This window comes from Mesoplodon bidens, assembly GCF_964165515.1.
Source record: "Mesoplodon bidens genome assembly, chromosome: 1".
Taxonomy (NCBI): Eukaryota; Metazoa; Chordata; class Mammalia; order Artiodactyla; family Ziphiidae; genus Mesoplodon; species Mesoplodon bidens.
The window spans coordinates 175,275,904-175,292,063 of NC_138176.1; the positions used below are offsets into that span (position 1 = coordinate 175,275,904).

Below are 16,160 nucleotides of genomic sequence, written 5' to 3' on the forward strand. Positions count from 1 at the left end.
TTCATATACCTTGTCAGGATTTTATGTTTGAAAATTTTTTTAATTAATTATAAATAAACATTAAATATAACACCATCAAAGATATATGAAAACTATATTTAGTAAAACACTTGTTTTCCTGGAACTGTTATAGAACAAATTATTTTGGACAAAGATACATTTTTAACTTCAAAAATAACATCTACTTGAATTTGTCTTCAAATTGTATTCCATGCAATTTAACTTATCAACTAAAATATTCCAAATATAATTTGATATTTTCTGGACACAGAGATTTTAAGTTCCTTCAGAGCAGGAATGGTGCTATATAACTCCCATGCAGTAGAAAATCAGTAAATGCTGGGTGATGATGTGGTAGATGACTCATTGTCAGTATTATGACCAAACATAACTGTACTATGCCATAATACAGTGATAGGATGGAGGTGTCCTGATATGAGCAGGAAAGTTTATTCATAAACTGAAAGACCCCAGTTACCTGAGCTTTCTCTCTTCTTTGATAGATTTTATTTTCCTTCCTTGGGATCAGACTAGCACTCTTCCTCTCTACTTCCAGTTTACTGTAAAGTGGGCATGGAATTCAGGTAACTAAATTTGTTTAAATTGTGTGCAAAGTAAAATATGCTAGGCTCTGAGTCACATCCTAAAGGCAGACTTGTGATCAAAATGAATGGGCTTCTAAAACATGATTGAATTTCTCACAGCCTTTATAATATTTACTTATTGAATTGTTCCTTTTTTATGTGTAGCAGTGTAATTTCAAAACATGAGTATTTCTATTTTTTCCATCTTGGCAACACCCAAGACAAAAAGTGTTACAAAAACCTGGAACGAAGATCTAAAGAAAACATAATGCAATTGAATTTAAATTAATCTAAATCCTTGCAATGTTTAGATTAAAAAATATATATGGAACCATTTAGATAAGAATACTCATATAAGTTTGTTAAAGTATGCCTTCCAATTGAGAAAGTCTACTTTGGATGACAACTTATAATAGCCTACCTGTTTTGGTGAGAAAGGAACCAGAGGAAAGATGCTAAAGGCTTAGTGTTAACCCTATAGCTAAAATATGTAGTGCAAAAACTATATGGCCATGGTAGGGTCACATCTGTCAAAATGATTGGGATTCTCATGTCAGATTTTTGGTACCTCCTCCCACCATCACCACTTTTTTTGAGCCTCCATGTAGATCACCAACTCTGAGTTAGCAACCTTTCTTTTCAGAGAAAGGTTGATGCTATAGCCACATTTATTTAAATTTCAATCATATGATATACACCAAGATTCTGAGTGAACTTGTTTCCTATGGGTTTTCAGCCACACTAATCTATGTGAGGATTACTTTTGCAGGTCATGAATCTCATTCAGTTTTGGTTTTTACTGGTAAAATTTACTTATCTCTTAGCACCAGAGAACTCAGAACTGAGCCTTCAGGTATGTCCAAGGAGAGGCTGAAGCACCTTTAGGGATATGACAGACAGAATGGTATTTTAGGTTAAGAGAATAGATTATGTGGCCTATAAAATCCCTGATACCATGACAAAATAAGAAAATAGAAAATATTATCTGTTTTCCAAGCTTTTAAAATTTTTTCAAATAATTCTTTAAAATTTTTAAATTTATTTCATTTACATTTTATTTTATTTATTGATTTATTTTTTCAATTAAAATGTATAAAAAAAATTTAACGCTCATAGAATATGCATGCATATTTCCATGATCTAGATATAGTAATTGTAACATACTTCCAGAGTCATAGTTGCATTTTATTTCTGAACCACTTCAGAATGATCTGCAACACCATAGCATTTTATGCCTAAATATTTCAACCAGTGTCTCCTAAAATAATGGGTATGATCTTATATAACCACAATATTGTTATCACATGGAAGAAAATTAACAATCACTTCTTAATATTTCCTAATACCCTGTCTATATTCAGATTTCTCCATTTGTCTTCCAAATGCCTTTTAGAGCTTTATTTTCTCCTAGAACCAGGACACAAGTTGGTTTACAAATAATATATGACTAATTTTTTTTCAAAACTAACATTTAACCATAGTGCTAAAAACTATGTTGTAAATGAAACCATAAACAAGGAGGTATTATGTAAAAGGAGGAAAAAATTGGAGGAGGTCTTCTTCATTTATAGGAGACATGTATATGTTCCCTAGATACCTCATTTCCATGACTGTAAAAGGTAAATATTAAAAATATCAACCCTATATTATTATTATTTAAATGGTATAATTTTTCAAAAGTGCTTAGCAAAGTGACTGGCATGTGGGAAGCATGAACAAATGTTAATTACCATTATTATTATTACCATTAGAAAATAAGCAATCAATCAAGTAAGGCAAGCCCAGAGATAAACCCACGCACCTATGGTCAACCAATCTATGACAAAGAAGGCAAGGATATACAATGGAGAAAAGACAGTCTCTTCAATAAGTGGTGCTGGGAGAACTGGACAGCTACATGTAAAAGAATGAAATTAGAACACTCCCTAACACCATACACAAAAACAAACTCAAAATGGATTCAAGACCTAAATGTAAGACCGGACACTATAAAACTGTTAGAGGAAAACATAGGAAGACCACTCTTTGACATAAATCACAGCAAGATCTTTTTTTATCCACCTCCTAGAGAAATGGAAATAAAAACAAAAATAAACAAATGGGACCAAATGAAACTTAAAAGTTTATGCACAGCAAAGGAAACTACAAACAAGACGAAAAGACAACCCTCAGAATGGGAGAAAATATTTGCAAATGAATCAACAGACAAAGGATTAGTCTCCAAAATATATAAACAGCTCATGCAGGTCAATATTAAAAAAACAAACAACCCAATCCAAAAATGGGCAGAAGACCTAAATAGACATTTCTCCAAAGAAGACATACAGATGGCCAGGAAGCACATGAAAAGCTGCTCAACATCACTAAATATTAGAGAAATGCAAATCAAAACTACAATGGGGTATCACCTCACACCAGTTAGAATGGGCATCATCAGAAAATGTACAAACAACAAGTGGTGGAGAGGGTGTGGAGAAAAGGGAACCCTCTTGCACTGCTGGTGGCAATGTAAATTGATGCAGCCACTGTGGAGAACAGTATGGAGGTTCCTTAAAGAACTAAAAACAGAATTACCATATGATCCAGCAATCCCACTACTGGACATATACCCAGAGAAAACCATATTTCAAAAAGACACATGCACCCCAGTGTTCATTGCAGCACTATTTACAACAGCCAGGACATGGAAGCAACCTAAATGCCTATCAACAGATGAATGGATAAAGAAGATATGGTACATATATACAATGGAATATTACTCAGCCATAAAAAGGAACAAAACTGAGTCATTTGTTGAGATGTGGATGGATCTAGAGACTGTCATACAGAGTGAAGTAAGTCAGAAAGAGTAAAACAAATATCGTATATTAACGCATATATGTGGAACCTAGAAAAATGGTACAGATGAACTGGTTTGCAGGGCACAAATTGAGACACAGATGCAGAGAACAAACGTATGGACACCAAGGGGGGAAAGTGGCGGTGGGGGGGGCAGGATGTGTGTGTGTGTTGAATTGGGAGATTGGGATTGACATGTATACACTAATATGTGTGTGTGTGTGTGTTGAATTGGCAGATTGGGATTGACATGTATACACTAATATGTATAAAATGGATAACTAATAAGAACCTGCTGTATAAAAAATAAATAAAATTTTAAAAATTAAAAAAAAAGCATTGCAGGTTTATTTAGTATGAGAAAAAAAAAGAAAATAGGCAATCAATCAAGCCTAATGATTTAATACTGTGTTTCAACCCAGCCCCTGAAGCCTATAAGGTTTTATAATAAAATGAGATAGTTTTATAGCTGATAGGAATCTGTGAGTGTAACCCACAAGGTTTTAAGAGTGCTATTTTTGACAGATGGGGAAGCTGAAAGCTTTTTAAAGCTAATATATTTATAAATTTGATTTAAAGGACTCCATATAAAAATGTAGAAATGTATATTATTCCTTAAAGCAGAGTCCAATTTTAATCCCTAAATATCATTTTAAAATACTATGGAAAACTTTCTCTAATGAATTCTCATGAATATGTTTGAAATCGCAATTTAGTATGCTTAAAAAATCAGTTCAAAAACCATTTTTTATAAATTTGTTCTCCCAATTTTAATTAAGTTGAATTTCTGCCAGCAGCACTTTAGATTTTCTAAACTCCAGTGAAATGTTCTACTGCTTATGTTTTTTTTTTTTTTTTTTTTTTTGCGGTATGCGGGCCTCTCACTGTTGTGGCCTCTCCCTTTGCGGAGCACAGGCTCCGGATGCGCAGGCTCAGCGGCCATGGCTCACAGACCCAGCCGCTCCGTGGCACGTGGGATCTTCCCTGACCGGGGCACGAACCCGTGTCCCCTGCATCGCCAGGCGGGCTCTCAACCACTGCGCCACCAGGGAAGCCCTTATGTTTTTTATATATTAAAAACATGTCCAGGGCTTCCCTGGTGGCGCAGTGGTTGAGAGTCCGCCTGCCGATGCAGGGGACACGGGTTCGTGCCCCGGTCCGGGAAGATCCCACATGCCGCGGAGCGGCTGGGCCCGTGAGCCATGGCCGCTGAGCCTGCGCGTCCAGAGCCTGTGCTCCGCAACGGGAGAGGCCACAACAGTGAGAGGCCCGCGTACCACAAAAAAAAAAAAAAAAAAAACATGTCCATTCCCAAATGCCTCTGGGCTTATTTAAAAAATTATAAATGCTATTATTAAATTAGGTGTACTCTGAAGGTAAGAAAAAGAATTCCCCTTTTAGTAATATTTAACCAATATGCCTACACCAGACATATATTTTAAAAGTTTATAAAACATTTCATTTTGAATGTTGAGTTCTAGCTATCTACCCACATGAGTAATACTAATTGATTAGGAATTCCCTAATATTTATAAAAACTAGTAATTGTGGCTTACTTATTAATAAAATACTATTTCTGTGTTCCATCCAGGTTTATGAATAGGGAATGTAACAAAGTCATATGATTTACTTAAGAATTCAATTTTCATGTAAAAGTTATAGCAAAAAAAAAGTTATAGCTAAGTAAAGCAGAACATTTTTGTGGGAAGAGGAAACTATTAATAATGGTAACAGGTGGATTTATGTACCAAATCTGCCATTAACCAGCTGGGTAATATTTTTCAAGACATTTCTCTTCCCTGGAACTCAGTTTCCTTATCTGTAAAATAAGCAATTTGGATTCTAGAGCTTCTGAAAATAAGGTAATTATAGTGAGCTTCTATTACCATATAGTTTATTGCTTATGGAATGTATTCACTCAAAATATACTACTTGATCTCTACCTAAACTCTATGAGGTAGCTAAGTGAATATTTTTAACTGTCCTTTCCCATAATGTTGTAGAAAGTCTTGGAGGCCAGGCTATCATATTTATATACATTAATCGTAAGCACCGTTTACTAAGTCCCTAATGTATTCTAGATATCACTATTTACAGACATAACTCTAATTGTCAGAAAACCCCTAATAAGATTGTCATTATTTAATATGTGCTGAAACTTGGGTCTAGCGTGGTTACATTACTATCTAAAAAGCTAGTACTTGGCAGAGCTGGAGTTTGAATGGAGGTCTGTATGACAACAATTTTTTGCATTTTTTTCTTTTATCACTTTTTTATTTCCTTTTTATCTTTTTTAAGTGTTAATAAAAATCATTTAAAGTGTTTAAGTAGGGCTTCCCTGGTGGCGCAGTGGTTGAGAGTCTGCCTGCCGATGCAGGGGACACGGGTTCGTGCCCCGGTCCAGGAAGATCCCGCATGCCGCGGAGCGGCTAGGCCCGTGAGCCGTGGCCGCTGAGCCTGCGCCTCCGGAGCCTGTGCTCCACAACGGGAGAGGCCACAACAGTGAGAGGCCCACGTACCGCAAAACCAAAAACAAAACAAGAAAAATAAAGTGTTTAAGTAAAGAATTAATGTAGGTATATCAACATTTTAAGTAGTAGTGATGAGCATAATGAAATTAAAAAGTAGATAAAAAATGAGATCAGTTGTGCTATTAATATAGTCTCAGAGGAATAACAAAATCCTGGACAGGAAATTAGGATTTGGGGATTAACATATACCCACTACTATATATATAAAATTGATAACAGGGCCTCCCTGGTGGCGCAGTGGTTGAGAGTCCGCCTGCCGATGCAGGGGATACGGGTTCGTGCCCCGGTCTGGGAGGATCCCATATGCCGCGGAGCGGCTGGGCCCGTGAGCCATGGCCTCTGGGCCTGCGCGTCCGGAGCCTGTGCTCCGCAACGGGAGAGGCCACAACAGTGAGAGGCCCGCATACCGCAAAAAAAAAAAAAAAAAAAAAAAAAAAAATTGATAACAACAAGGACCTACTGTATGGTACAAGGAACTCTACTCAATATTCTGTAATAACCTACATGGGAAAAGAATCTGAAAAAGAATGGATTTATATATATGTATAACTAAATCACTTAGCTGTACACCTGAAACTAACACAACATTGTAAATCAACTATACTCCAATATAAAATAAAAATTAAATTTAAAAAAATTTAAAAAGAAAGTGGACAGGAAAAATAAGAGAAATTAATTTCTACCTTGTACAGGTAGAAGCTTAGAAAATGTGTAAATGTAAGTGACAAAATGCAAGATCAGTGCTATAAAATTTTGATCCCACAAGCCTATTCTTCTTTATGTCTTGACAGTTTCTATTAACAACTGCAAACAAACATTTATCATGTATATTCCTACATTCAGGAATCTTATAGTCTGGGGCAGAAGACCAAAAAACTCACAAAAAAGCAAATAAGATAGACAGACAGATTCACCACTATTACTCTGAAAGATGATTCTGCTTTCAAAGACCTTTCCTATAGTGAGATAAGATAGTCACATTTACAAATAATTAGGCTACAATAGAGAACAGTATAAACATCCTGAGGGAAAAACTGATAACATGTTCTGAAACCTTTAAAAGAATAATTGTATATTATATAATATAATATATAATTATATAATATATCTCCTTTTTTTCTGGAGAAGAAAGGAAGATATACTGTATGAATTGGGCTTGGAAATATGATTAAGTTCGGACCAACAGAGATGGGGAAAGGAAAGAAGATGAACAAAATAATTAATGTACAATATCTTAAGGTATTTAAATGCAACAGCAAATAGCTTGGTTTAGCTTGCGGGTACAGCAGAAGATGAAATGACATTGAAAGGAAGATGAAATGACATCGAAAAGCTGGTAAGGGGACTTCCCTGGTGGCACAGTGGTTAAGAATCTGCCTCCCTTGCAGGGGATAAGGGTTTGAGCCCTGGTCCCGGAAGATCCCACATTCCTCGGAGCAACTAATCCAGTGCACTACAACTACTGAGCCTGTGCTCTAGAGCCCGTGAGCCACACTTACTGAGTCCACATGCCTAGAGCCGGTGCTCTGCAACAAAGTGAAGGCATCGCAATGAGAAGCCCGTGCACTGCAATGAAGAGTAGCCCCCACTCACCGCAACTAGAGAAAGCCCATGCACAGCAACGAAGACCCAATGCAGCCAATAAATAAATAAATAAAAAGAAAAGCTGGTAGGGGCAAAGGTCATGGTGATGCCTCTGTCATGGTAATTTCAGTCCTAGATGTAGACTGAAGAAGAATGCACCCATATGTGCACCAAAAGAAAAATATATGAATATTTACTATTCATAATAGCCAAAAATATTATGCTTCCCAAAAGGCCATTAATAGGAAAACAGATACATGAAGATATATGTTTACACAGTGGAGTACTCTGTATAGAGCAATGAGAATAAACAGACTATAACTCCATGCAACGATATAGATGTATTTCAAATATATAAATGTTAGACATAAAAAACCATGTACAAGGGTACATATATTATTATTCCATTTTTATAAGGTTCAGAAACAGGAAAATCTATAGTTTTAGATATACAGGTAGTTATTTGATTGCTCTTGGGAAATAGTGACTAGAATAGGACACAAGGAGGCTTTTGGGGGTGATGCTGTTTTTTTCTTAATTGGGTGCTAGGTACATGGATTCCCTCAGTTTGTGAAAGTTGTTCAACTGTACATTTAAGATTTGGACATTTTTCTATGTGAATTTTCTACTTTAATTCAATTTAGTGGTGATATTTGAGGAATTTATAGTCTGTATTCAATAAGGAGACATGAAAGGTGTTTTTTAGCTGAAGAATTGCACAATTCTATCAGTCAGAAAGATTGAATCAAATGGTGGCCAGACAAAAGGATTGAAAATGAAAGAGAAAATTAAGACCCAAACTTGTATAATGGTAATAGGAAGACAAAGAAAGAGATGGATGTGATAAAAGTGTTAGTGATAAAATTGACAAATGTGCCTATCAGAACAGGATAGATAAAAGGGGAGATTTTTTTTTTTTTAATGAGATTTCAAGACTGGATGGCAGGTAGTACTACTGACAGAAATGAACATAAAGATAAAGGATTTAGCAAGCATTGGCAAACTATAGCCAGCTGGTCAAATCTGGCCCATTGACTGTTTTTGTACAGCCCATGAGCTGGGAATGTTTTTGTTTTGTTTTGTTTTGGGTTTTTTATGGGCTTTTTGTTGTTGTTGTTTTGGGTTTTGTTTTTTTTTTTTTTACATTTTTAAATGGTTGAAAAAATTTAGAATAGATGTAATCAGAATAGTATTTGTGATGTGTGAAAATTATAGGCAGTTGAAATTTCAGTGTCCATATAAAGTTGTGTGGGAACACAGCCATGCTCATTTGTTACCACAGGTTCTATGACTACTCTCACATTACAGCAGCAGTGGAGTTAAGTAATGCAATAGATTGGAATGTACGGCCTGCAAAATGTATACTATGTACTATCTTGCCCTTTCAGAAAAATTCTGTTTACCTCTGTTTTAGAGCTAAAATTATAAATGATATATGTATACTTGAAAATGCCTAATAGGCTAATGGGAACACACAACTTTTGTTGAAGAGAGGAGAATAACCTGAGAAATAGAATTCTGAGGATCACTAACTGTATAGAGTGAAGAACTGAATCTCTTAGTATGAGTAACAGCATTTAATAGCACTTAAGAATTTTAAGAAGTATATTCATATACATTCATTCTTTTGATATCTAAAATAACACGTGATGTAAATATCATTTTTTTCTAGTTTGCAAATAAGGAAACATATTATAAAAGATATGTGGCTATATTTTGGAGAACAATTGCGTTCAAAAGTAGAAGGTGATAGAGAAATATCAGCGAGGAGAATGTAGATATTTTGGCCTATGGTGGGCAGTATTCTTCTTGTTTGCAGGCATGATGATAGAACAAAAACTCGAGTCAGAGTTTCTGGGTTTTCATCCTGGTTCTACCATTTACTAACACTACAGTCTTGAGTAAATCACTTAACCTTTTAGAGACTCAGCTTCATAATCTTAGCATAATAGTGTTCTTACCTCAGAGGGCTCTTATGAAGATTAAATTTTAAATATATGTTAAGGCACCTAGAAGAGTGTTTGCCATATATAAATGCTATTTTCATTGTCTTTTGGAACAGATTTTCGAATCAGTTAACATACAATGTAATTTCATTTGGATGGCAGGGATTCCAAAAGGCTTTATTAGCTGTTTATATCAGAGTTGTATTCTATATATGTGAGCAGCCGCAGAGCCACTTAGCCAGCTGGCAATAAATATCAGAGATTCCACTTACTTGATTTGTCTTGAGCTTTGTACCTCACTTTCTTTGCTTATCCAGCAAAAAATAATCCAACAAGGAACATTCACCCAGAATTCCTAAGCATCAAATATTCTCTGAAGTTCTATTTTGATATTTTCATAGGGATTGCAATTGATTGATGGCATATAATAAATCATTCACAGAAGCACTAAAAATCTTCAGTAAAGGTGTCAGTCAGTAATTTAGTGCTTTTTTGTCCCTGTTGTTCCTCTTGTAAAAAAAGAGTCAGAATTCTCCAGAACTTTTAGTTTTGTAAACTATTGCCCAACTTTTGGCCCTTATCTTGTCAAAAGTAAATATCTGCCAATTGTAATTCACCATGTGAGTTGAGATGTTATTAAGGAAACTGAGTGCAACCCATGAGATTCTTGTCCAGGACAGGGTCAGTCAATGCTATCCAATAATCGACTCTGTTCCCTGCATGGTAGGTGGATAGCAGTTGCAATTATTGTCATTTTGTGTCTGGGGAAATGTAGACAGGAGAGTTAACTGACTTCCTCAAGGTCATATTGTGAATCAATGGCATTCCAAGGAACAGAACTTGGAATACACTTAACCAGATCACCTCTTAAATGGTTTGAACTTTAGCATGAGGATAGTCAAAAATTTTCCACTGTGTGCCAGTATACACGTCAAAATTATTTCTTAGATCCAGAGTCATGCATTTATTATCTCTGAGATAAAGGCTGTAAAAAGAGACTCCAAATAAATTGGTCTACAGCTATTATCATTTGGAAGTTTAAATACGTTTTTATGAAAATGGAGAGAATGATAATGACCAGTAGTTAAGAAGGAGAAAATTCATTTCTATTTTTGAGCTAGTTTAGTGCATTAGTAGCTTACAACTTTCTTAATGGCTTGTATACTATTGATTTCAGACATAAGGGAGTTGTGTCTTTATTTACATGCTTTGCCACATACCAGCAGCAGTAAAAGCTGCTCTTCCTTTAATGTGTCACATAGGCCACATTTCCTGAGAAAAGAAACTACAAACTATTTTCAGCTCCTAAGGAAGAGTCGTCTGTACACTCATCAATTAAAAACTTAGTCTCATAGCTTAATTTAGTTCTTAAAATAAAATAAAATATATAATGAAAAGAAAGCAAATTTTAAGGGCTAGATATGTGAATATATTTTTATTTTTTATTCAGTAGGGATTAACTATCATTTATTGTGAACTCAATATGTATCAAGCCTTATGCTAAGGAGCTTAAAGAAAACTTCAAATCAGAAAGCTTCATCGTTTAGTTTCTTTAATAGGTTAGAACTGAAGCATGGATAACTAATCCTGAGATTTTACAAATGTCAAGTTATTTTAGACCCCGAATTAGGCTTATGATAGATAATAAATGACAGATATTTGATATTGCTTCTTGGATTTTTATATTTTGGTCGGATTTTCCATTGACCAGTCTTATAATTCCTTCATTTCATATATTTAATTTTATTGCTATTGTACACTATTGCCTCAATAAAGTGTGTTTTTAGTATTCTGAACCTAGTAACCACATTTTTGTAAAGCTTTGTGAGGTGATTTCTTCCAATTTCCCCATTTACAGGTGAACTAGAAATCAGCATCTAGAAATATTAATATATAGGCATTGTAGGTATCATGTGTTCCCTGTGAATAATCAAATAAGTAAATTCCACTTATATGATTTATCCTTTTTAAATGTTCCTTCTCAAACCTATTTACTTTGTCTACTATTGGATTATGTACAGACTTCTTTTTTACAAGGTGATTGAATAGACAATCTCATGAAATTTTATGGCCTTGATTATTATTATCGAATCACTTTTATTTAAAAGTTCTTTTTTATTTGACAAAAAGTCATAGGTCCCAGGTGCTATGGTTGTGAATATGGTAGTTTAGGGGTATAGATAGTTTTCTACCATCCCACATTTTAAATTGCAAGTGCAAGAAGCAAGTTTGCATACTGTTCAAAATATGACCTATACAAAGAATAGTACTATGCCAGTGCATTAAGTTTACTGTGTATAAAAAAATAGCACGTCAAAACTCGGGATGCTAATTAGGGAGGGCTGACTTAATAAACCCTGCCCATAACATTTTTATTCTTCCCCACATAGTTTGTAATACACATACACACTTGAATATGTTTATATGCACCATATACACATTAATCCTTAGGATTTTATATATGTGCTTGTCTATATACGTATGGTTTATAAATGTATACTGTACTGTTTACCAATGTGTATTCATCATTTACATAAGGATCTATCAATGTATATACATACATAAACAGTCTCATTTCAAGATATATTTTGTTATACTTCTACCTTTTGAAGCATACTATTAATAAAATTAATGAAGGTATATGCTTTTCTAACATATGTGAGGAATTACATTAAGTTTGAATTAAGTTAAAATTTTAATACGTTAGAAATGTGAGAAGTCATACACTTATATTAAGGAGTAGATTTAAATATGTCAGATATTAAATTATACTTTTGTCTTAAATTTAACATTTTAGTTCTAGAGCAAACAATTATATTCAATAGATTTTTATATGAAAAATTAAACCTGGAAAGTTTTATTATATGACTTTAAAAAAACAATGATATATCTCTATTCTTAAATGAACACGTTTTATGAACATCCTATAATGATCGCTTTTTTCCTAAAATGTATTTTGGCATAGTGGAATGATTATAAATCTAATTATCACCTGTTTTAGGCTAAGATGACTCAATTGCCTGAGGCAGAAAAGGAAAAGATAGCTGAGCAAGTTGCTGATTTCAAGAAAGTAAAGAGTAAGTTGGATGCTGAGATTGAGATATGGGACGATACGAGCAACGATATCATTGTTCTCGCCAAGAAGATGTGTATGATCATGATGGAGATGACAGACTTCACAAGGTAATTATGTGGGAAATGATGTGTAATATTTATAATGTTAGAAACACTTGTCACATTAGTGAAACCTTAAGTTTCTCTGAGTGTCAGGTGCTAAAAATTAAGTGGTATGGGAAAAGCAAATAATAAAGAATTAGAAAGTTGTACATAGGTCCTTCTAGAGGTTTCGGTAAGTAAATGTGGCAGAGTTTCTCATAAACTGCTGAGGAATAATTTTAGAAACCAATTTATGTCCTCACTATCAGGAACCTTCTCTGTGTATCGTATTAGCTTTTTTTTCTTTTTTTATTACAAAGAAAGTGGTAAATCAAGTTATGATCCCTATTGGAGCTCTCCGAATGATTGATTTTCATAGCTACATACTGAGATATCAACTAGATATATTTGAAATTACAGTGACTTAATGATATACACAAAGGAATCATACATTGTCTGTATATTCTAGAAGTAATAAACATGTTTCTTATAGCTTCAAAATATTATTTTACAGAGCTAGCCAAAGAGCAATACCAGTTACTAAAATGTAACTGCCTTACCATTTACTAAAATATACAAAACTACAATTAAAATAATTTAGTCTTGATGTAATTATAAAAGTCACAGAATAGAAGAATACTCTGAAGCAGACGTAGTGTAATCACAAAACTATTTATTTATATCCCTATACATTAAGCACAAAAATAACTTTTAGATGCAGTAATGAAATAAATGTAATTTTAAAATAATAATAAATGGAAAAAATATACACGAATATTTCATTAAAATTAAGATTGAGAAATGCTTTCTAAGCAATATAGACAAAGAACTCATAAAAAAGGATCATTAAATTGAATGGCATTAAAAATTCTAAATATCAATAGAATGTCCTAAACAACACTTAAATATAAATGGATAATTGGATAAACATCTGTAACAAAAAATAACAAAAATTTGATGTCATTTGTATATGAAGAATACTTACAGACATTAAAATTTTTTTAAATGTCCTAGTAGAAGAATGGGCAAAAAATATGAGCAGATAGCTCACCAATTTCTCCCCATAAAAGATATGAGCCATAAGTATGTGAAAATATTTTAACCTAAAATATTTAAAATAACGTACCTTTTAATTCTGTAAAACTGGCCAAAACTTTTAAAATAGCCCTTTACAGAGAAGGTATGGTAATGAAAGCATATATTGATATAAGCCTTGTGGTAATTTGGCAATATATATAAACTAAAAACTTTCATAAACTTTTAATATCTATATCTATCTATATCTGTATATTATATATACAATTTCATAAAGAATACCTGTTAGATATCAGTTTATGTTTGCCCCTCTTGGTTCTTGCCATTTTTTCTAAACCCCTACCATGACTTCTAAATGTCTTACAATTTCCTTTCATACACAGAATTCAGTTTTAACCTATTGCTCAGTCTCTACAAAGATTCTGAGAAACTTCTCCCCCTCTACTCCACACGTATATTTTATATATATATATAAAACATAGACATGAATGTGCCTGTGTATAAGAAACAAGCTATACTACTGTGATATTAAATACTGACTATGTTTTGGTAGTTTAGTGGTGGGTAAGTTAATTACTTTTACTTTTAATTTTGTATAATTGGTTAATTTTCTATGATAAGTATATAGGTATTTTAAATAATTTATAATTTTGCTTCAAGTTAGTCCTAGGAGAGTGGAAGTTGACTAAACTTAAATCATTTCATGCAAACTTTCCCAAAAGTTACGACTAAAAAGAGGCACAAATAAAACCTTAAGTGATGTCAGCTTTCAAATTATTAAGATACAGAAAATAGTGTGAGTTTCAAAGTACTACCTTTAAGTAGAGAAATAAACACCAAATTCCAACAGAGCTACTGCTGGTACTCTGTCATCAACATAAACCTATGGATCTGGAAAGCAGGCATTGAGAAAATTAAAACACCTAGTAGAAATGGGAGGAATGTGAAAAGGCAATAAATAAAGCACAAAGGAAAATTGGACCAAAATGAAAACACCTGATGCTAAGTGCTAAAATACTGAACCACAGGTCTGGGACTTGTCATTTTACAACATTAACTATAGAGATTGAGCTTAAAATTGAATGGGTCTGGATTTGGGAAATGTCACTTTTGGGAAAAAAAAGGAAAATACAGGACAAGTGACACTGAAGGTATGTCAGTGATCAAAAAGGACATAGGAAATAAGAAGGAACCTAGATAAATGAAAGAGAATCACAATATATGTCAACCCCTCCCCTTCCCCACCACCACCAAAAATGTTATCCATTAAAGAAAGTATACTTCACAGTAATGATTAAAGAGAGTGTTCTTGGTCCAGGAGCCCTGTCTAAAATCAAAAAGATTCAGACCGATGACATGCAAAGCTACGTAATGAGATATAGAAAATGAACGTGTTTCTGGGTACATATGCAAAGGAAATGAAATAATTATCTTTAGGAGTTATTGGTATTCCCACATTCACTGCAGCATTACTCACAATAGTCAAGATATGGAAACAGTCTTAGTGTCCATCAATGAATGAATAGAAAAAATGTCATATATAAAAAGTAAATTTGTGTATATGATAAATTTAAATAATAAAGGAAACCCTACTCATTTATGACACATGGATGACCATGGGGTGACTTATGCTAAGTGAAATAAGCTAAATAGAGAAAGACCAATACTGGATGGTATCACTTATATGTGGAATCTTAAAAAAAAAAAAAAAAAAGGCAAAGAGACAATAGAATAGTGGGGGCTGGAGGGCAGGAGAAGTAGAGAAATGCTGATCAAAGATTACAAACTTCCAGTTATAAGATGAGTAAGTTCTGAGTATCTAATATATAGCATGTTGACCACAGCTATTAATACTTGAAATTTGCTGAGAGTAGATCTTAAGAGTTCTCATGCAAAATAGGTAATTATGTAATGTGACGGATGTGTTAATTAACTTGATTGTGGTAATCATTTCACATTGTATACACATGTCAAATCATCACATTGTACACTATAAATATATTACAGTTTTGTCAATTATGCCTCAATAAAGCTGAGAAAAGTGAGAATCAAAACAATTCAGCTGATGAAAACCTTCCATCTAGAAAACATATACAAAACAACAATAAAACTATAACACAACACTCCAAACTACAGTGAATTTCAAAAAATAAAGAGTTGAAGATACATGTTTTTAAAACCTGGTTTCAGAGGATCAAAAACTAAGAAGATAAATTTTAAAAAAAACATGAAAAAATGAAATGTGGAATGCAATGAGTTAATAAAACTTAGGGAAAAAAATTAAAGGACAAAAATATCTAAAAAATAAAAAAAATTATAAAGTGTCCAAAGGAAAATAGATTCAGATAAAAATTCCATAAGGGGAGGACAAGCAGGGGATTAACCAAGAGAATGACTGTGAGATAAAGATTAAAAAAAAAATAAGAAAAGGCTCAGAGAAAAATAGCCTGAAATGGAGAAGAGGCAAAGGAGATCTGATAGACATA

General features: G+C 33.6%; 1 protein-coding gene across 1 annotated transcript in view; it reads left to right on the top strand.

Annotated features, from left to right (window-relative positions):
- The window catches only part of CTNNA3 (catenin alpha 3), a 1,660,471-nt gene that overhangs the window by 1,514,606 nt on the left and 129,705 nt on the right, over positions 1-16,160 (top strand). The window contains exon 15 of the mRNA XM_081238023.1: positions 12,485-12,666. Within this exon, the coding sequence (XP_081094149.1) occupies positions 12,485-12,666 (182 nt within the window). The remainder of the gene's footprint in view (positions 1-12,484; positions 12,667-16,160) is intronic.